The sequence below is a fragment of the Meleagris gallopavo genome, chromosome 15 (genome assembly GCF_905368555.1).
Source record: "Meleagris gallopavo chromosome 15, MGAL_WU_HG_1.1, whole genome shotgun sequence".
NCBI lineage: Eukaryota > Metazoa > Chordata > Aves > Galliformes > Phasianidae > Meleagris > Meleagris gallopavo.
The window spans coordinates 4,452,932-4,475,628 of record NC_139418.1 but is presented as its reverse complement, the minus strand read 5'-3'; the positions used below and the strand labels follow the sequence as shown (position 1 = coordinate 4,475,628).

Genomic DNA, 22,697 nt, shown 5'->3' with positions numbered 1-22,697 from the left:
TAAAGCACTCCGCAATTCGTGCATGAAATAAAACTGCCAAGTATTTTTTGTTTATTGTATTTATTCATCTCTAATTTCTACACTCCTAGACTTCAGCAAATGGCATTTCCTCTGCCTACTTAAGTTTGATCAAACAAATCTCCTTCCTGCTTTCTATGGTTTTAGAACTAATTGCTATTCACTTAAAGTCCTGACATGTCACAGACTGGCATAGAGGAAGATAACTGTAAAAAGTGATATTTTGGGGCCTCCTCATTCCTCCAAATCTGCTCATGACCACAGAAACGCAGTTGTCTTTGTTACTGATAATCATCTGCCAGAAGTGCCCTTACTGTACCTTCAGCGAATCTGATCAAGAAATGGCTTATGTCCATCATAACTTATCTCTGAGTATCCTCACTCTTGGAGATGGGCACTTTTGCCACTTGAAACTAGGAGTGTGGATATTTGGAGGCAGATCTCTCTGGTTACTGGTAAGTAACCTTCATTATTTTTCTTCCTGTCTTCATTTGTCTTCTATGTTTTGAAACCACCATTGACCTTATTGCTCACCCATAGGCACCAAAGGCTGAGAAATTCAGATCATGCTTAAAATCCAACTAAATTGAGTTAAACTAGCCAGGCAAGATTTTGAAAATATTTCTGCACTGCAGTTCTGTGTGTGCGAATGTATATATACCGCTTGAGATTGACATTTCTCAATTTGCAGACGATTTGCTAAAGTAGTTCCAAAATGTGACAAGCTGTCAAAAAACATATATCTCATATGAGAAGTAGCTTCCCATATGAGCACCTGTTCTAATTTCAAACTGAGGACCGGTTTGTCAGTAACAGAAGGTTTGGAGTTAAAGTCAGACACTCGGGGTCTCTCTGGTTTTAGTTACATAACCAACTTCATCTACCGTAAATGAGATTCTTGATAGGAATGAATGAGAATGAATTTGCATTAGGAATAAATTTGTTATGCTTCTGCCTTCTATTTATGCAAGACCACACAAATCTTGTGGCATAATATATGTAACTCAGAAGCTGACTTTTTTATCTTACTCCTATTACTTCTCCTTTCAGGAGAAAGGTGGTGTTAGCAGGTAGATATAAGCCAAAGAGAATGGACCTAAAGCTAAAAAGATGAAGGAGAAAGTCCACTGTATGGTTCTGGCTTATTGGGCTCTGTTTTGCAGTGTTTGGTGAGATTTGGAATGACAATCCTGAAACACTGACCAGTCCTAACCAAGTTAAATCTTCAAACAGAACTTCTTCAGACCCCAACTCTGTATGAAGGTGTCAGACTTTCTTTCCAGATCTCAGTGTCTGATGAATATCTACGCTCTGAAAGCCTGTGACGTTTTTGGGCTGCTCAGCTCTTTTTGTTTTATGCTTCCTTTTTCTCTAAAGCAACAATCCTGCTCACAAATACTATCTGGCCGTGGACCCTGTTTCGGGCTCCCTGTACGTATCAGACACCAACAGCCGACGGATATACAAAGTCAAATCTCTCACTGGCACAAAAGACCTCGCTGGTAATTCTGAAGTGGTGGCGGGGACTGGAGAGCAGTGCCTGCCCTTTGACGAAGCCAGATGTGGAGATGGAGGGAAAGCAGTGGACGCAACCCTAATGAGTCCTCGAGGTAATGTAATAAAAAAAAGGCAGAGAAAATGACTATGTGAGGCTACGCTGGATGTGGAAATAATTATCTGGCAATTAAATCACTACTTGCTTGGTAATTTTTATTCCGTGCTTTAATTACAGTGGATTGGCAAGTGTTCGTGCTTTGTTTAGTTAAGCAAACTTTATTACCCCAGCACTGAATGCCACTAAAGGAGAACAGAACAGAAATTAGCAGGGTACCACTTAACTCCATGAAGCAAACATGAAAACTGGAAAACAAATCTCTATTTGAGATACAGCATTTTGGGAAGAAAAACTGCCCACTGTGGCATTTTTCTCACCTTTCATATGTCACCTTAGATGTCTCTGATTGTTAAAAAACAATTTTAAATGTGATGTAGAGATTTGGGAGATACGTTGCTGTTTAAGTTCTGAATTAACCAGGTGTATTGCCAGGTGTTTCAGACACCTTTGTTTCTTTCTAATGGTTGAAAGTAGCTGGATGATAGTAAAAGTGAAGAAAAATGAATAAAAACAAGAGGTCCTGTTCTTTGTTTAGGTAACAGTTTCTGTTTATATGTACAAAGTATGTTAATGGGACAGAACAGCCCTACACAGCGGTTGAGAAGATAAAGCTTCCTCTTCTCTCCCTCGACAGTACAATGAGTGCTACTGCAACCAGTGTAAGGCAGAATCCTTAAATGAGTATTTCATTTTCAGACCAAGAACAGAGCTAGGCAGCGCACCAAATTAAAGCAGGAAAGTCAAGTAAGAGTATGCCTGCCCTCCTTCATGACAAGCAGCAGCATCATTCTGTGCCTTTTCATTTTTCTGTGCCTTTCCTCTTCAAGAATTTACAACTCGGAAGTCAGGAAAAGTAAACAAACACTGCCATCTCGTAAAATTGTTAATATGATTAATCCTACCTTGAAGCTAGAAGCTTCACTAATGCCTATTTTTCATACTTGCAGGAATTGCAGTGGATAAGTATGGACTCATGTATTTTGTTGATGCCACTATGATTCGAAAAGTGGATCAGAATGGAATTATATCAACTCTGCTGGGATCCAATGACCTAACTGCTGTACGACCTCTGAGCTGTGATTCCAGCATGGATGTCAGCCAGGTAAACTCTTACATTTTTTTACTTCTCAGCCTTAGAAGAAATGGGCAACTGTTTTGGATGACTTCCTGGCCACTTAAGAAATACGTTATGTATTGCAAGATGGTAGCATGCTTGATTCATTACTGAGATGAATGAACTATCCTTTTACTGTGGTTAATGCAGGTTATTTATGCAACAATAGTGAAATAAGGTTGAGATAATGGAAGTAATTGTCTTAATTGCCTGTTTTTCTGTAATTATTGTAGAGTTTCCACAATGTAGCATTCATTCTTTGCACCAAAACACAATTCGCCAAAGTTACCATTGCACATAGCTTTAATATTTCCAAGAAAGAAAATGATTGTTTGAAATAGTTGCAGTTTCATGATTTACGCTGATAAACCCCTCACTAATTTGCTGTTGTTACACATGGAATTTTAAACACTAGAAGTGTACTTTTCAGTTATGAGTTTTACAGTAATAATTTGTGCAACTCATAGGTACGGCTGGAGTGGCCTACTGATCTCGCTGTCAATCCCATGGACAACTCACTTTATGTCCTAGAGAACAATGTTATTTTACGGATCACAGAAAACCATCAAGTTAGCATTATTGCTGGACGCCCCATGCACTGCCAGGTTCCTGGTATAGACTACTCTCTTAGCAAACTGGCTATTCATTCTGCACTTGAATCAGCCAGTGCCATTGCCATCTCACACACAGGAGTTCTTTACATCAGTGAGACAGATGAAAAAAAAATTAATCGGCTACGCCAGGTAACTACCAATGGAGAAATATGCCTTCTTGCAGGGGCAGCTTCAGACTGTGATTGCAAAAATGATGTCAACTGTAATTGCTATTCTGGGGATGATGGGTATGCCACTGATGCCATCTTAAATTCACCATCTTCCTTAGCTGTGGCCCCAGATGGTACCATCTACATAGCTGATCTCGGAAATATCCGCATTAGGGCTGTCAGTAAAAACAGGCCCATTCTTAATTCTTTTAACCAATATGAAGCTGCATCTCCAGGAGAACAGGAGCTGTATGTCTTCAATGCTGATGGGATTCACCAGTACACTCTCAGCCTTGTTACCGGGGAGTACTTGTACAATTTCACCTATAGCAGCGATAACGATGTCACGGAGGTGATGGACAGCAATGGCAACTCCTTGAAGGTCCGTCGGGACGCCAGCGGAATGCCCCGCCATTTACTGATGCCTGATAATCAGATTGTCACGCTGGCTGTTGGCACTAATGGTGGACTCAAACTAGTCTCAACGCAGACCCTGGAACTTGGATTAATGACTTATAATGGAAACAGTGGTCTCTTAGCAACGAAGAGTGATGAAACAGGATGGACAACATTTTATGAGTAAGAATGTTTTTGGATATATTAAGCGTACTTTTATTTTTCAAACGGTAGTGAGGGGGCCCTGAAGTGATTCCACTGAAATTTGTTGTAGGTTTTTCACTGATACCGAATAAGGCCTTTGCACCTCAATCTATTATGATGCTGGACATAATTAAGTGGCTGCTTGATTTCATCGGTTTTGCCGTGTCCTTTAGGTGGGTACGGAACCACCTAAACTCCTGCCCATAGTTTGAGGCCAGTAAGGAAGTTTACCCACCTCCAGCACGAAGGACTGTGTGCGACATTCAGAAACGTGCTTTTGTTTTGCCAGCTTGGGCCCCTGTTCCCAGTCGCCAGCAAGACTGCAGATAATTTGAATCCAAGCCAGCCCCCAGCAATCTGTGGCTCCTACTGAGTTGCCTGTGTCTATAAACCTTAATACCACGGTTTCTTTCTTTTAAAGCTCAAATTATCTTTCTATTCAGGCTCATATATTACTCATGGTTGATAAAATGTTGATTAACTTTACTGATTGTTCATTCTTGAGACAAGTGAGGAAATTACATCCCCAGCTATCTGTCAGACCCCTGTGTAACTCACATAATTTGTTGATAACCCAAGAGCACACTGGTGTTCATGAGCGCATAGATTAAAAAGCCAGAATTTTCCCTTTAAATGGAATTCATCAGATGAGTTTCAAAAGTATATTAAGAATCTAGATAAAACAGTCAGTTTTTCTTTAATAATTTCCATATTTTTAGTAGTCTTATTGCCATTTATTGACCAAAACTTTTTTAAAATGAATCTAGATGGAATATTGTAAATGTGTGTATGACTTCTAAGTATGGTAAGTCCGATGCCTGTATTTTTTTTTCAGAGGAGTAACTGTTTATTACTAAATGCCATTTCTCAAGTTACCAGCTAGAAAGCGTAAACAGGATCTTATGTTTGACTTCAAATTATAGCTTTATTTTTAAGGTTACAGAATAGTGATAATGCAGACTTTTTTTGTTTATTAATGCATTCAACTTGGCCAACATTTTTTTATTTTTTAGAGAAAACTAACGCAGGATTATAAGGAATGGTTCAGTCTGCTCAAAATACACCGAAATTAGCATTGCTCATCAGGGCTTTGCCCACCATGCCTTTTCCTTGCAAAGGAAGGCAGTGCCCTCTCGTGGTCTTCCTCTAGCGTGGCCCTGGAAATTGAACTCCTGGTTTTCACAGGACTCGGTAGAGATTCGAAGGTTTTTGCTCCTTCACATTTTAGCAAGGGTATTTCTAGGTACTAGGCGTTAGTTACAAAAATAATCCAATTATTTCATTCCTCATTTGTATAACTGTGCCCTAACAATTCTCACAGAATTCAGTTTATTGCACATATCAATGTGTGCATGTATATATGCAGAAAAGCACCCACACCAACTATTTTAATATACAATGAATACAAATACGCAATGAAACTGTGCTCTAACTGGAGAAACAGAAGCTCCGTAACTTCAGTGTATCCAGAATCCACCTCAAGTGAAGACACTCAGATGGCCTTACCAGATCTCATTCATCCAGCCTGATGCTGTGTTGTGCTGTGATGTGTAGTAGCTGCTTCCAGCAAAGACACAATAAGTCCCAGAGTGATCAGTATATTTTTATATTGCCAACTCTTCTTTTTTTTCTAACTTGATTAGGATCAGATTTGTGTCATGAAGAAGAAAGTTAGATAACCATTTAATTCCGTATATCTCTATTCTTATTATTCAGATAGATGCCTGGTTTTTGTAGTCTGCTAGGCACTTGCTCTCAAGAATACATAAATTCAAAAGAAATCTCAATAATATGTCACTTCTAAATTACAGAGTACATAAAAGTTTTCTGGTTTATTTAGTTTAAATTTTTTACCTTTCATGTTTTTTTAATAGGATTTTATTGATGCAGTGCATAAAACAGTAGTGCCTCCTTTTTATACACTGGTATTGCAATCTGTATATATTATTAGGTAGTGGCTCTTTTATGCCTAGCTCATAAACTAGATGGTCTGCAGATCATAGAGAGTACAATTGTCCTATAAACCCTTATAAGATCTGCCATTTTTGTTTTCAAACACTGTGACCAGCACTGGGGAAAATGCCCTGGGAGAGGGAAGGGGCAAAACAGTGATTTGTAGAAATAGCATTAGAATATTTCCATTTTTCTGTTTCAGTCTCTGTACATCCTCATCCATATTTACTTTTAGGCTGTCCTTGGACTTTAAACAGAGATTTTCAGTGAGTAGCCCACAGCAATCCCTAGGACTTTTTCCTGAGTTAATTAAAAACCCGGCAATGTGAATGAGAAGTTTAAATTAATCTGTCTCATTTGCATTACCTAAAATATATCTGCTGATGGGGAATTTCACCAGCCATTTTTCTGGATATTCACCCAGCTCTGCATAGTCTAAAGCCACTCATAAACTTTTGTAGTTCTGTCCTATGTAATATTGTCTCTTCTGCAGTATTTGGCACCTAAGTATTCTCTTCATACCTTTGCTAATCACTAGGCGTGCAGAGTCGTCACATGCAGATTCTTAGGGGTTATCCCACTATTAACCTTTTAGATTTCCAAAGGTCTATTTTTGGTGCTTCTTGTTTCCCTTGCTAGGTGGATGTTTGGCTGGATCAAGTTCTCTCCTCATCTATGCTTTCTGAGTAATTTCAGTATTTCTTATAAATACTTTTATAAAGACTTAACCAAAACCCTTTTTGTAGGTTACCTAAATGTATTGTGTTTTATCCAGTATCTTGTTGAGAGAGTAAATATTTATCTGTCTGTCTATCTATCTATCTATCTATCTGTCTATTATCTATCTATCTATAGTCTAATGGGTAGAAATTTGTGGCTTTTATTAAGAAAAATCATGCTGCTTAATCTTTATTTGATCCTGAACTGCTTGAATGAACACACTATATTATTGGTTCCTTCCAGGTCGCATGATGCTTTGTTTTATTGATTTACTTCTTTGCCTAACCCTTCCGTTGGTTCTGGTAAGACTTGTTGCTCCACAGGTGATTTTTTTCCTTCCTCCTCCATATTCAGTTGAATGAGTGCAACCAATTGCAATGGATTGAAAGGCATAATTTATATTTGCATTAACTGAGGAGCCTATTTTGTATGTTAATTTTGGAGATAGTCTGTACAGTTCAGGTGGCCTACTTTGAGGTTTCTTAATGATTTAATTGTAAAAAATCACATTGAAAGCACTGATTTTTTTTCTTCTTTGCAGCTAAACATTGACCTACAAAGAAATGATCCAGTTTTGTGATACTAAATGTTCTGCTCTTCTCTTCTCCTACTCTCAGGCAATGCAATGGATTTACCAGTTCTCTTCCAGGCTTCCCACTCCCTGGATTTCTACATCCAAAGGATGACCAGTTGGTTTCAGTCTTTACCTAAACTTTTCCCTTTATCTACACAGGACATTTTTTCTTGTCTTTCTCCTTTGCGCTTTGGTAGCAGCTGGGTGAGAGACTTGCACAAATAGAGAATTGCAGCAACTAGAGGAATGCTGATTTTGTGTTTCAGGTCCCCATTTCTTGCCCTTAAAAGATCCAAGGGATTGCTTCTTTAGCATATGTATGCACAGAAATACAGCATACTAAAGGAAAGGGAGAAACAGAATAATTTAATTTCAGGCAGCATTCCTTCTTTGCCCCCTCCCCAGGCTTTATACCTCTAAATAAACTTATCTGCTTCTGTAAGGTCAATAAACTAATGGAGAGCCCTTTTACCTTTATTTTTTATTTTTGTGCCTTGGGAGCACTTAATCCATCTTCTAAGGTATATTCTGAGTGCTGACTGCTGCCCTTTGTGCAACTCCAACCTATCCCGTGCCTTAACTTCTTATCATTTATCTATACGGGCAAAAGATTCACCCCAAAAGGCAATGCAGTACCACAGATAAGACCTAAATGAAATTATTGTCTTCTCAAGTTGATGTCTTTTTTGATCTCTTATGGCAAGTTTACTCCTTGATATGTCATTTAAAGTCATACTTAGTAATTTCCACTAAATATTCAATTGCAAATGTGCAACATATGCAATTGTATATTGTAATATCATAATGGTGCCACATCCTTAGAGTTAAATGCAACAATCAAAATACAGATGGATTTACTAATGATGATGGATCCACATATCACTCTGTATATCCGTAAGAATTTAATTGATTTCAAAAGAGACTAGTCTGGATTTACACTAATGGAGTTGAGATCAGTATCTCTAAAATTAATATTTCATCATCATAGACCCTTTCAACAACAGAGAAATAGTTATAGCCAGGATGTTCTTGAAAATCTGTTTCATTCTGTATTTTTGCAAAAATTTGGTGCATTATTAATACATTGGGTATTGAAATGAACATATATCCTCATGCTTTTTTGCTCTTACTAACTTTTCTATTAGCTATGATCATGAAGGGCGCCTGACCAATGTAACACGTCCCACTGGAGTGGTAACTAGCCTTCATCGAGAAATGGAAAAGTCTATTACCATCGACATTGAGAATTCTAATCGGGATGATGATGTCACGGTCATCACAAATCTCTCCTCTGTGGAGGCTTCCTATACAGTTGTTCAAGGTACCAAAGTGCACTTCTCAGCACATCTCCTAACCACACACACAATTCGAGAAAGCAGTTCTCAAAAGATTTGTGTCATAAGTACAGTCATGAGCAGGGGAAAAATGATAAGGTTTGCAAGACAAAATCCCATAGAGCTCATTCCTAAAATGACAGGTCTTCAGGACAGGTAAGAGACATTTCACAATCATACTTTGTGTCAAATACGTGTGGTCGTTATCTGCTGATGAAAGTTAGTCCTGCTGTTACCTCTTGTGTCAGGTTCTCTTTACCCACTAATACTGTTCTCTGTACTTCACTGCCAAATCTGACTTTGCTGCCACAAAATGCAGTCTGGCTGATGAATGTTGATTGTCTATGTAAAAATCCTTGTGGAGTAAGAGGCTCAGGTACCTTTTGTGATTAGACATGAGTCTTTCAAATGTATACACTACCGTTAAATAAAATGTAAAACAGCACCAGTGGATGGTCTTGTGCCCCAGTTAGCTCATGAGAGAATGGTGTAACGCTCCAAGTATGTCCAAAAAGGTTAGCAACTACATGGTTAAATGTTTGTGTAGATCTTCCCAGCACCACCCAAGGATTATATCTGACAAAGTGAAAACAGTCACAGTTATCAAAGACAGACTGAAAGGAATTTGATGAATGATGAGGGCTTTTAAATTAAGATACAATGTCACTGGCATAAGAATATCGTCACTGAAAAATAGCCTCCTCCTGCCATAAACGTCAACATTTATAGACGATTATACTGCGACATGTCTGGTTCCAAAGTCTTTCTTTCTCTTGTACCAGATGATTAATTATGTAGATGCTGTCCTTTTGTCAGACAAATATTGATGCTTTGGTGACAGTTGCCCGCTGTAGCCCTCTCTCCTCATTGTCTTAGAACAGACCTCACTGTGTCAAAGCTGGGAGAATAGCACTGCCGTCAAAGTACTGGATTATTTTTATAACTTTCCTCAGCAAGCAGAAAGGCCGGGGGTGTGATTGGCTAGTGCAGTTCTTGTGTGGCAGAATGAAGAATGACAAATAAAGGGCTGTGGCTGCCAGCTTGTATTGTTGGAGCCTCATACCTTGAGGATTTAAAGCTAAACTAATTCTGTTCAAAGCGCCTGCTTGGAGACAGTTTCTAAACAGACAGGAAAAGAAGAGGAGCTTACTTGGTCACACACAGAAAGAGTCTAACAGCTGTGTGGGTTTTTTTTCTTTTTATCCTAGAGCTTAATGTTTTATTGTTTATCCAGCAGTTCAGTTTTCAGGACTTTTTGCTCATATTAGAAATAAATTACGTGGTTGCAGTATATCACTGTGCATTTTGATTCATAATTAAAACTAAAGGGAAAATGTAATGAAATAAACATAGTATCTCTCTGCAGGCTCACTGTTACACTACTGTTCTTTACATGAATCAGTAACATCTGTAATTTCCACCATAGTACCACGTAAGTGGTAATTGCAGGCTGACTTCATTTAACATCAACAGGAGTGCAATAAAAAAGCAATCAAATTAAGCTATATGTTTTCTTTATGACTGGAGTAGCTAAATTATTTTCTTTTCGTTATTGCTGTAGATCAAGTGAGGAACAGCTACCAGCTCTGTAATAATGGTACTTTGAGAGTGATGTATGCCAATGGCATGAGTATTAGCTTTCACAGCGAACCTCATGTCCTGGCTGGGACGGTAACTCCCACCATAGGACGATGTAATATTTCTCTACCAATGGAGAATGGTTTGAACTCAATTGAATGGCGTCTGAGGAAAGAACAGATTAAAGGCAAAGTGACTGTGTTTGGAAGAAAGCTCAGGGTAAGTAGAATTATTGTAGCGGCAGCATTACAATAATGATCTTTTCTTCTGCGGGCTGACAGCTTTCCATTTTGAAGAACTCGTCTTTTCTATTTTCACTTCTTTAAAATGTGTGACTCTAGGGTTGTCTTTGGTGTGAGAATCTCTTTATTTGAGAGGCCAGTTAAGTACATAGAATCATCTGTAATAAGCTACAGAAATTTCGTCCACGAGAGGTTGGTAAAAATACCCAGAATACTGCTGCAAGTGAGAAAGAAAAAGAAGCTGACCACTTGTAAAAATTCCATGTCACTCTTAACCACAGTCAGTCCTCTGAATCACACACAGAGTTTGAGCAGTTACGTTCTGCTTATCTAAAATCCCCCTACAGTTTCATCCAGTCTGGCAGACTGTGCTGATTCCCTTTCCTAAATATCATGGTTGGAAAATAACTGCCATAATTACAAAGTCATAAGCATAGGAAATGAAAGACACTCCAGTCACGGAAGCCATCCCCTGCAAATTTAAAGATCTGCTACATCCAGATTGATCCCATTCTCCTCACCTACGCTCTTTTTCACCTGTTAAATATCCAAACTCTCTCTTGTTTTCTCAGTATATGCAGTTTTGAAAGGGTTTTGAGATACCAGGTAGGAAAAAATGTAGCGCTGATCCAGATCTTGTTTATGTTAATAATTCTTTCGATATCATTGGTCATGAGACGCAATACTGTGTGTTCAAGATGACCATAATAAATGAAATGTATTTAGCCAACTACTTGTAAAACTAAATTAGACTGGGATGTTAAATTTTGGTATTTTCCTCTTGCTTAACATCTAATTCACATTCTTCCCTTATTTTCACAAATCCTCAGAATATGCACATATTCGTGTGAGAGGGAAGATTAGACAAAAAATTGAATGAGATTAGCAGGTAATCCTTAATGACTAAATTTCATGGCCGTGTAATTGATTTTTGATGTGTTGACCTGCACAAATTGACTGTAAGTAGAAAATAGATCAGCTCTGCATTTTGACTAGGTGTTCAAAATAAAAATAAATAGGACTTTAAAACTGCTGTAATCCTAACTCTCGATACTAAAAATTTAATAGAGGTACTTGTGGTAATTAAATGGAGTTAAACACGTCTTCGAGCTGAAATCTTGCCTGAGATGGATTCTCTTGCATCATGTTTATGCAAATGAAAACACTGCTTTATCTAGCAACACCTCAACATTTAATTGTCTGGTGTTAGTTCCTGTAACAATAATCACATATCCATTTAGCTCTTTTAAATGAAAATCACTGTGAGATTATAACAGGTTGAGTGGACTGAAAATGAAATCTGAAAAAACAAGGGAGAAAGCATAGAATTTATTTGCATCTCATTTATCCTAATTCATCTTTATAAATTGTTCAGTGAATGAAATATAGCAACTGTGTTGGGAAGTGGGTGTTGGAGCAGTGTTGGGCAGGGCAGCTGTGCCAGATGCAGTGCCCAGCAGCACCAAGCAGGCCACAGAGACTGCCCAGGGGAACGCTTAGCAGAAAGTGTTCTTCTATGGACATGGTTCTTGTGAGAGCCTACTGTCAATCTCCAGTCCTGCATTCGGACAGTAAGTGTTAGCGGGGCTGAATGTGAATGCGAGTACAGCCCCTTTGTCTGAGCTGGGGACAGCAGTGCAGTCATTCCTTCATTGGATGTTATCGCTTCTTATGAGCAGTACCAGACACACAACAGAAGTGAGGAGAAGTGGGAACCTCCCCCCCTTAACCACCCACCACTAGTTCATGTGCCACACGTCCAGTGTCTCGCTAGTGTCTTCAGACGAGGCCTGGATCAAATTTCGTTCAGAAGAGTTTCTGATACGCTGCAGTTAAGTGATTTATTTAGTGAGACTTTTTACCAACGCACAGAGGGATGTTGCCCTGTTGCCTCTTGTTCAGCAGCAGCGAGAGGAAGAAAGAGATATGCCCAGAGGTAGCAGAACAAAAGAGAAATGGCTTTTGAGATGATCCTCAGTCACGATATTTACAGCAGTGTTATTAGTACTCCCAAGAAGAGTGGGAGTTAGTCATTCTGTTTGGGTTTCTATATAACTAATATGACACCACAATTAGACTCTGTGGCTTTACTTGTTTTACAAACAAATATGAAGTTACTGATTTATCCAAACAGAGGCTTCTTTATTCCCTGAGTGCTGTTTATGTGGTGTAATCATTTCAAAAAACTAATACTTGGGTTATCTTTGGGGAAAAATGAAATCTAATTCCCTTTATAGTATTTTTGTGAAAAGGGAAGATCTTTCTGAAATACTTTTTAAAAAACCTCTGTCTATCATTTAAAAAACCAAGTTCTTTCTCTCATATCCTACTCTTTTATTTTAACATTACAGCTACATGCTTCTGAGAAGTGAAAGCTCTCTCCTGCTTCACCTTTGTGCAGGAAAGGGTTTTGACAGGTCTCCATCATAAGAACTGACCTCACGTTTACAAAAGCAGAGTAACTGGCTGAGAAAGGGCTGGTGCCAACTTTGCCTCCCAGAGCCTTGTTTCCATTAACTTGGGACAGCAGAGCATCATCTGTTTTGCCAAGATGTTTTTAAAACCATGCCTTTCTTTGACTCACAGGAGAAGTTGTTGCTGGAAAAGCATTTGGGAAAACATACAGAAAAGCTTTTCCTAATGATTGCCACTGAGGAAATGCAGACTGTTAAAGAGCTAAATTTTATTAATGGAAAAAATGAGGATAATGAGCGATAATTTGAAATAATTACTTCTTTACAAACACAAAATTGTATTAATTTTAAATTTGCTGTCAGTGCAACTGAATTCCTACAGAGTCGGTTGTGATGGGAATTGGGTTTACCCCTGCCAGTGAAAAGATCTCTGAATAACTTTCATGTCTGCGAGAAAGGCTCAGGGTTAATTTACATATTGTTTGATGTGCAGTTTAATTTTGGATAACAGAAAACGTTGCTTAATCAAAGCTACTGAAAAATATAAGCTGAAGAACAAATTCCCAGAAACCGATGAATACTTTCTAAGCAGTCATTGCTGTCAAATGATATCTAATTTAAAGACTTGTACTTTATTAATGACACATCTACAATTAAATTACTTAAGAAACTTTATCAGATTATAGCATTAGGCTGAATTCTGTGGCTTAGCCTCTAGTGATTATTTTGATGTAGCTCTCATGATAGTGCTTTCACTAGAAACCTCACCATTTTGCGTTCTTATGCTCTTTTGTTTCTGCTTTGCTTTTGGTTGTTTTTTTGTTTTGTTTTTTTTTTTGGGGGGGGGAGTTTTTTTTTTAATTCAAAAAAGAAGTAAAAAATCTTGGACTGAAACATTTCATGCTGTGCCTTTATTTGAAAACTAACTAAAAACTAGATAAGAAAAATGTTTAACCTAACTACTTAGAACATGTGTTTTGCACAACTAGAAGTCCATCCCCAGCCTGCTCAACTGGGATTTTTTATCAGAAGAAATGAAATGCATTGCAAGTAATTGAGCTGCTTAAGGAATCTGTTGAATATTTGGAAAGTAAATGAAGAAAACATTAATGGCATGAATTAATAAGTGGGTGTTCCAACTAAGGTGCCTAAGTAGTTAAGCCTCCAAGAAGATATAAAACTATGTTATTTTCTGTTGTCCATGAAGTCACTGTAGGGAAAAACACTAAGTTAGAACTACTGGTGACAGATGTGAAACAGTTACTTCCATGCGAAAACACTCGTTTTGCTGCTAATTGTTAACAGTCTGCAATTCAAGAGCCAGATGTGCAGTATGTCTGTCCTTTGTGACAGGGGAATCCTTTGTCTGTAAGATTTTTGGGACACAGCCCAGTAAGGCACATAAAGCATATCCTAAATTACTTCGAAGTGAAATATGAAAGCCTGTCAGTCTGAATCCTACACTTCCAGGAATTCAGTGGTCACTGAATACAGCCTTCGTTTGTTTCAACAGGTTCATGGAAGGAATTTACTGTCCATTGATTACGACCGGAATATACGCACTGAAAAAATCTACGATGATCACCGCAAGTTTACCCTGAGGATAATTTACGATCAGTTGGGACGGCCCTTCCTCTGGCTGCCCAGCAGCGGCCTGGCTGCTGTCAACGTGTCCTATTTCTTCAACGGGCGCCTGGCGGGGCTTCAGCGCGGAGCCATGAGTGAAAGGACAGACATCGACAAGCAAGGCAGGATTGTATCGCGCATGTTTGCAGATGGGAAAGTTTGGAGTTACACCTACCTAGAAAAAGTAAGTGCTGTCGTTTTACATTCTGACATTTGTTACAAAGAGACAGGATTACTTTACTTCGTTGCTGCATTTTAAGCTCCGTCTATAATAAATTCACACAGAAGTTACCCAAAATATAACATATGCAGTTACATATTACAAAGGCTGTTAATAATCCCTTTGTGGTTGATCTCAAATGTTATTATTTTTCAATTAGTAACTGAATTTGACTAATTTTTTAATAGGAAATCCTTTGTTCGTGGTTTGTATCTTTTGATATTTTCCTGAAAGTGAATAGGCCACCCACCGCATGGTGGCATAAACTAACACAGTGAGTTGTGCTTAATTAAGAACAAAAATGCATGACTAAATCTGACCAAAGGTTCAGGTAGAACAGGTAATTCATCTCTACTCATTATGAATTAAAAGAAAATACTGTAATGCATTTTTATTTATCCTAATTAAGACTCTTTAATAGTGAAAGAAGCTTAAATACCTGAAAATTGCATATTATTTTCCCCTTCCCTTCTTTGAATCTGTTGTTTTAACCCGTTCTCTGCTTAGTTTGTCACATGCTTCACAGCAATAGCTGTGAATTACAATTGCTAGCAGAAAGATCAATCAATTCACTTACCAAATTCCATTTCATCCTTAAAAAAAGAAAGAAAAAAAAAGAAATCCTACTGAGGAGAGGGTAGCTAATAGATTACTAACCTACACTTTCTCTGGAGTGTCAGCATATTGATTTCCAAGTAGCAGATCCTTTTATCTGGCATCTGACAATACTCCAGAGCAGCTTTGTGCCCCTAACTAACGTATAGATGTCTCTTTTTATTAATTTAACATTATTGCCTCTTTGGTAAACTTCTGTTTTTTTACATGCCCTCTCAGAGCCAAAAAAACGGTAACTGTGTATGTGTTTTTGTGTTGTTTTTTTTTTCCATAGTCAATGGTACTACTGCTTCAGAGCCAGCGGCAGTACATCTTTGAGTATGATTCTTCAGACCGGCTCCATGCTGTTACTATGCCTAGTGTTGCTCGGCATAGCATGTCAACTCACACGTCTGTTGGCTACATTAGGAATATTTATAATCCTCCTGAAAGCAACGCATCAGTGATTTTTGATTACAGTGACGATGGGAGGATTTTGAAAACATCGTTTTTAGGTACTGGTCGACAAGTCTTTTACAAGTATGGAAAGCTATCCAAATTATCAGAAATTGTTTATGACAGTACTGCAGTTACTTTTGGATACGATGAAACTACAGGTGTCCTCAAAATGGTGAATTTGCAAAGTGGAGGATTTTCTTGTACAATCCGCTATCGTAAAATTGGCCCTCTCGTTGACAAACAAATCTACAGATTCTCTGAAGAAGGTATGGTCAATGCAAGGTTTGATTATACATATCATGACAATAGTTTTCGAATTGCAAGCATCAAACCCATCATAAGTGAGACACCTCTTCCGGTTGATCTTTACCGTTACGATGAGATTTCTGGCAAAGTTGAGCATTTTGGCAAATTCGGAGTTATTTATTACGATATAAATCAAATTATTACTACAGCAGTTATGACACTGAGTAAGCACTTTGATACCCACGGACGCATTAAAGAAGTTCAGTATGAAATGTTCCGATCCCTGATGTACTGGATGACTGTGCAGTATGACAGCATGGGAAGAGTAACTAAAAGAGAACTGAAACTTGGGCCGTACGCTAACACAACCAAGTATACCTACGATTATGACGGAGATGGGCAATTGCAAAGCGTGGCAGTAAATGATAGGCCTACCTGGCGTTACAGTTATGACTTGAATGGAAATCTTCACCTCCTGAATCCTGGAAACAGTGTTCGATTGATGCCCCTGCGCTACGACCTAAGAGACAGGATTACGCGCTTAGGTGACATACCATACAAAATAGATGATGATGGATTCCTGTGTCAACGAGGCTCGGATGTATTTGAGTACAATTCCAAAGGACTTTTAACAAGAGCTTACAACAAAGCAAATGGGTGGAACGTTCAGTACCGTTACGACGGACTTGGCCGAAGGGCTTCCTGTAAGACTAACCTAGGGCATCATCTACAATACTTTTATGCTGATCTTCACAATCCAACAAGAGTAACACATGTCTACAATCATTCCAATTCAGAAATTACCTCTTTGTATTATGATCTGCAAGGCCACCTCTTTGCAATGGAGAGTAGCAGTGGGGAAGAATATTACGTTGCCTCCGATAACACAGGCACTCCATTAGCCGTATTCAGCATCAATGGCCTCATGATCAAACAGCTTCAGTACACTGCATATGGGGAGATCTATTATGACTCAAACCCCGATTTCCAGCTGGTTATTGGGTTCCATGGAGGGCTGTATGATCCTTTAACCAAACTCGTTCATTTTACCCAAAGGGACTACGATGTCCTTGCTGGACGCTGGACATCTCCTGATTATACAATGTGGAAAAACATTGGTAGAGAACCTGCTCCTTTCAATTTGTACATGTTCAAGAGTAACAACCCTCTCAGCAATGAACTGGATTTAAAGAATTATGTAACAGGTGAGACTTTGTTGCATTTTTGTATAAATAGCACTGTAGTTCGGAAATTCATTTGGGAAAGGAATCAGAATTCACCTTACTAGCCATATACTGGTATCAGAGCATCAAGATTGGGCTATTTTCTTTTCTGTGCTGTGAAAAGGGCTGGCTACTCTTGATTCTTTGATAATGCTCCTCCCTGAAGGAAGGGCAAGAAATGAGAAACCGCAGAGAAAAACAGGAAGGAGGAAAAGTAATTTTGGCCTAAATACTCAATTTCAGCTCACCCATAAGGCTCTTCCTTTTCAACTCAGTACTGTATGGAGATGTGTTTGTAAAAGATGTAAAGCAAAGTGAAGGTACCAGTAAGCAGGTTAGTAAGCAGAATCAAGAACCAGAACATCTCGGAAACTCTTCCCTTCAGGGCTATTTTCAAAATTAATTTCTGACTGAGCCCACAGACACATTTCAAATTAGCACCGAGAATGGATTTAATTAAACCTCTTTTTCCCATTTATCTTTTAATATGCAGTTTTTAGTCTCTACAACAAAAATTCTATTTTTTATTTTTTAACTATTATTTTCTCCTGGAAAACTTAATAAATTTTATGGCACATGTTCAGAGAGAAACAGTAAAGTAGTTTTGATTGTGCATGCTAGAACAGGGTAAAACTTGTAACCTCTTCTTAATTAGTAATAATTTTTCACTTAGAAAGAGTACTTAGTAAGTACTTGAACTGGCTGCTGGCAATTTCTAAAAAGAAAGTTAATTAACATGTATTTAAGAAAAGCTTTTTTCAAAGTTGAATCTGTAGTATACAGTAATTAGAGCAGTGATACTTTAAAAAAGGAGCTATCTTAATTTTAGCATTACTTCGAAATTCAAGAAAAGTGTGCATTTCCTTCAAAGAAAACTGTAGCAGGTTTTCTTCGTTCTCTGGGACCCAGTCACACTTGTGACATACTGTCACCTCAACTGTAGCTTCTTTGCAATATGAAGATAGTGGGATTCTTCTTAGTGTGAGAAATATTGACTAAAATTACTTTGGGATCAAAATTCATTGTCTTAAATGCAACAAAATTCTGTTTTCATTTATCAATGCTTGATTTAAACCTTCAATGCCATCTTCTGATATTTTGCTATATTCAGAATTTGCGTTTATTTTATTTATCCATCTACTGGATTAAGTCCCGGAAAATGCATTGCTTTTGGTAGAGCACATACCTTCTCTGCAAAAATGATTCATTTGTGGTTAGAACGTTTGTTGCTGTATGGACTAAGCAAATCGTATTGCACAGGAAGTGATTATGCTGGCACCTCGGATTTCATGGTGGAAAAAAAAAAACCTTCTCCCTCATGTAATTGGAAATACGTATAAATATCTTCATACAAACAGAATATATTAGTACTTATTTTACTGTCAGAACAGTTGAGAAAAGGAGATGTTTGCTGTCACAACCAGTAAGTATTACACTTTACAATCAGTACTACACATTAGGATGTCCACGACCATCGGGTATTACACTTTTTATGAGGCAGCCGCTGAATCTTTAGGGAAAAGAGGCTTTGTAGCAGCAGAAGGTGCTGGCTCATGGCCATGCATGCCCTAGGGGCTGGCAGTGCATGGTGCTCAGTCCCCAGGGCTCTGCAGCAGCGAGCAGGGCATGGTGGGCACTTTCAACTAGAAAAGAAGACAGGGCTTGTCATGTTGAGTTGAGAGCTGGAGCTCCCCAAAGCACATCCCTGGGCTGAGGTGAGACCCTGCCCTGCAGCACCCTCCCTTTCCTCCTGCGCTCACGGCGCACCTGCCTGAGCGGGCACAGCTGTGGAAGGCAGACATCTGAAGCCTTTGACTGCAGTTAATGGGTACTCCAGGGACCTCAGGACAGCTAGGAGGAGCAAATAAGAAGAGAAGCCGTGCATTTTGCCAGAACACTTTGTAGCTGTTCTTAGGAGTAGAAACCTAATACAGCATAATTTTACAATATCGCTTATGGATTTCATTAACCTTGTCAGAAGGTGTCAGAGATGGGACAAATATTACATAAAGAGCTCCATGTGCAGTTGTGGAAAAAGAATGAATGAAAGAGGTTGTATATCACTGATGAACTATTGAGGATGTATTTGAGGTGATATTCCATGTTTGTTCACTGTGGAATACCACAATTCTGAAAACCGCTCCTTGAAACAAATGAGGTCAAAGGCGCATTTCCTAAATCTGTGGATTTCTTGTACGTATGCACATTTATTTCTTACTTGCCTCCTTACTTTGATTTTTAGATGTCAAAAGCTGGTTGGTGATGTTCGGATTTCAGCTTAGCAACATTATTCCTGGTTTCCCTAGAGCAAAAATGTACTTTGTGTCACCGCCGTATGAGTTGACTGAGAGTCAAGCATGTGAAAACGGACAGGTAGGCAAAAACATGAAGTCCTTTTTCCTGATAAATTTGCCTCTCTCTGTGAATAGAACTGCTGGCTCTTTGGTAGTTACAGTGGAAAGCCAAGGATTTATTTCAGTGTAAAACAAAAGTGAGTATAGCTAGACTTTATATTAATGAACATATGTCTTTCTTGCCAGCCCTCGTTATCGTAATTACAGTGTCATTAGTTTGTCTTTTATTGACTTCTTCCTTGATTAACAAGTTGTAACTTGATTAACTTGATTAACAATGACAAAAGGAAACTTTGCAGGGTAATTTATCATCTGTTGTACCATTGGTAAAATTAACCTAATAATGTGGGTGTCACAGTGAACTTAGGTTGGTACTCATTGTACTGCTAAGAAATGATTTTGCTCCCCACCCCGTACAAGCTTTTTCATTGCTTTTTTTCTTGAAGATTTTCATAGGAAGAGGCTATGGTTTCCTACTTCTGTTACTACAGCTAGTGTCAGTCATGGTCTTCACGTGCACTTGTGGGGTTAAGGCTGGGATACGGTATATGCTTTCTGCCTTCATCATAAATTCCAACCAGTTTAATATACTTAAAAGAAGTACTAGGCCATTTTCAAACAGTCTGTGCTAAACTTGCACAATCGACGTGACCACGTAAACCAGCACATATGACCATAATCTTCTACTTGACATTACTGATTATAAAATTATTTGCCAAATGTATTTTTATACCAATTCTGGATGTGGTATTTATATAGGAAGGGAGTGGTCTTTCCACAGATTTTTTCATTGTGCAATTTGCCTTTATAAAAAGAAAACAAAGATTAGCACTGTTCTCTGAAAACAGTATTTTCAGGTCTGTATCTTCTTTGTTGTTTTGTTTTTTTCCAGCTAATTACAGGAGTCCAGCAGACAACAGAAAGACACAATCAAGCTTTCATGGCTCTTGAGGGACAGGTCATATCTAAAAAATTACATGCCAGTATTAGAGAAAAAGCAGGCCACTGGTTTGCAACAAGCACTCCTATTATTGGGAAAGGAATCATGTTTGCTGTGAAGGAAGGCCGTGTAACCACTGGCATTTCCAGCATAGCCACAGACGATAGCAGAAAAATTGCCTCTGTCCTTAACAGTGCTCACTACCTGGAAAAAATGCACTACAGCATCGAGGGGAAGGATACTCACTACTTTGTCAAGATAGGCTCAGCCGACAGCGACCTCGTCACCCTGGCGATGACCAGCGGGAGGAAGGTCCTGGACAGCGGAGTAAACGTGACCGTCTCCCAGCCAACCCTCCTTATCAATGGAAGGACTCGACGGTTCACAAATATCGAGTTCCAGTATTCCACCCTGCTGATCAACATCCGCTACGGGCTCACCACCGACACGCTGGATGAGGAAAAGGCACGAGTGCTAGACCAGGCTCGGCAGCGAGCCCTGGGGTCGGCCTGGGCCAAAGAGCAGCAGAAGGCACGGGATGGCCGCGAGGGCAGCCGCGTGTGGACAGACGGAGAGAAGCAGCAGCTTCTGAACACGGGAAGGGTTCAAGGTTACGAGGGATATTATGTCCTGCCTGTGGAGCAGTACCCAGAGCTAGCAGACAGTAGCAGCAACATCCAGTTTTTAAGACAGAATGAAATGGGAAAGAGGTAACAAATTAAACTGCTGTCATCCTCTGATGGATGAATCAGTAGTCATAACTGTTATCTCCTCTCCTAAGGAGATGAAGACCTACATGGGGGCACTAGGCTGAGCTACTTTGGGATAGCAAGTGGCAAACAAGCTCATATTTTTTGAGTTAAATGCTACTGTTCAAGTGATTAAAAACCACATCCTGAAGTGGACTAAAGCCTGACTGAAAACTCTAACCATACAAATTTAAAAGTACCCCTGAAATATTACCCACTTGTTCTGGGTCTAAAGAAAAATAAAAAGAAGGCCTCGTATTGTATTACCTCACTCCATTCACACGTGAGCAAACTAAGAAATCCAAGTGGGCCACTTTCACTAACCAGCTGATGAAACACAAACAATTCAGACTGCTTGTTTGATAAATATCCAAGAGGTTTTCATTTAAAGCGAAATACAGGTGCATTTAAAACATGACTTTGGGGTGATTTGTGTGTAGCAATTGGAGGAAAAGGAGAATGCAAGTGAGAGCACACTGGAAATAGTGAAGGAAACTATATTTAAAAATAACAAAACCGCACTTGCACTCTGACCCTCCATTTGTCTGGCCTGAAGCTTAACTTATTCAAAGAGGGCAGAGTGTAAAGTTACATTCAAAATGGTGGCTATAAATCACTACAAATAAATTTCATACTCTGTTTGTCTTTGAAGATTTCCATTGTGGACAGTATAACACAGTTACAGGGTGTAGTCTGTTTAGATTCAGTAGTTTGTTGGTATCAGTTCCAGTAGAGCTGTGGGCATTGTGTTACACTATTGCAAATGGGCACCACGTCAGATCACCCTGTACATACATCAGCCAGAAGGCACAATCACTGTTTCAGATTTAAAAATTATTAGTGTGTTTGTTTGGTCGAGAAACTGAGACAATCACATTACAGTCACCACAAAAGAAAAAAAAAAAAAGTCTAATAAGAACTTTGGTACAAGAACTTTTTTGTAATATACATGTATGAATTGTTCATTGAGTTTTTATATTAATTTTAATTTGCTGCTAAGCAAAGACTAGAGACAGGCAAAGATAATTTATGGCAAAGTGTTTAAATTGTTTATACATAAATAAAGTCTCTAAAACTCCTGTGAATTATTGGTCTTCTATTGTGAAATCTCTGAAAATCAGAAAAATCTTAGTGTGCCACGGTCATCTCGTGTACAGCATCCAATATGTAGAAATGATCACTGTACCATGGATTCTGCAGAGGGGTGTTCCTTTGATCTCTGAGTAAGCAAAGTCTTACATAAGCGTCACCTGTTTATGACAACAAAATAATTTGTAAATGCTCCTATCAACTCTCTCTGCATCTCATGCCTAGTGACCCTCAGATCACCACCTTACAATCCTGGAATTAGTTTAATTGCA

The 22,697-nt window shown here is 38.8% G+C and overlaps 1 protein-coding gene across 10 annotated transcripts in view; it reads left to right on the top strand.

The window, feature by feature from the left end:
- TENM2 (teneurin transmembrane protein 2) overlaps positions 1-22,421 on the top strand; it is a 1,471,143-nt gene extending 1,448,722 nt beyond the window's left edge. For all 10 annotated transcript variants that reach the window (XM_085236695.1, XM_085236691.1, XM_085236690.1 and 7 more), the window contains 9 exons: positions 1,396-1,628; positions 2,581-2,735; positions 3,215-4,089; positions 8,503-8,678; positions 10,253-10,488; positions 14,439-14,735; positions 15,661-17,275; positions 19,536-19,666; positions 20,540-22,421. In XM_085236695.1, coding sequence (XP_085092821.1) covers positions 1,396-1,628; positions 2,581-2,735; positions 3,215-4,089; positions 8,503-8,678; positions 10,253-10,488; positions 14,439-14,735; positions 15,661-17,275; positions 19,536-19,666; positions 20,540-21,301 — 4,480 coding nt within the window. In that variant the 3' untranslated portion in view covers positions 21,302-22,421. The remainder of the gene's footprint in view (positions 1-1,395; positions 1,629-2,580; positions 2,736-3,214; positions 4,090-8,502; positions 8,679-10,252; positions 10,489-14,438; positions 14,736-15,660; positions 17,276-19,535; positions 19,667-20,539) is intronic.
- Positions 22,422-22,697: the final 276 nt, after the last annotated feature.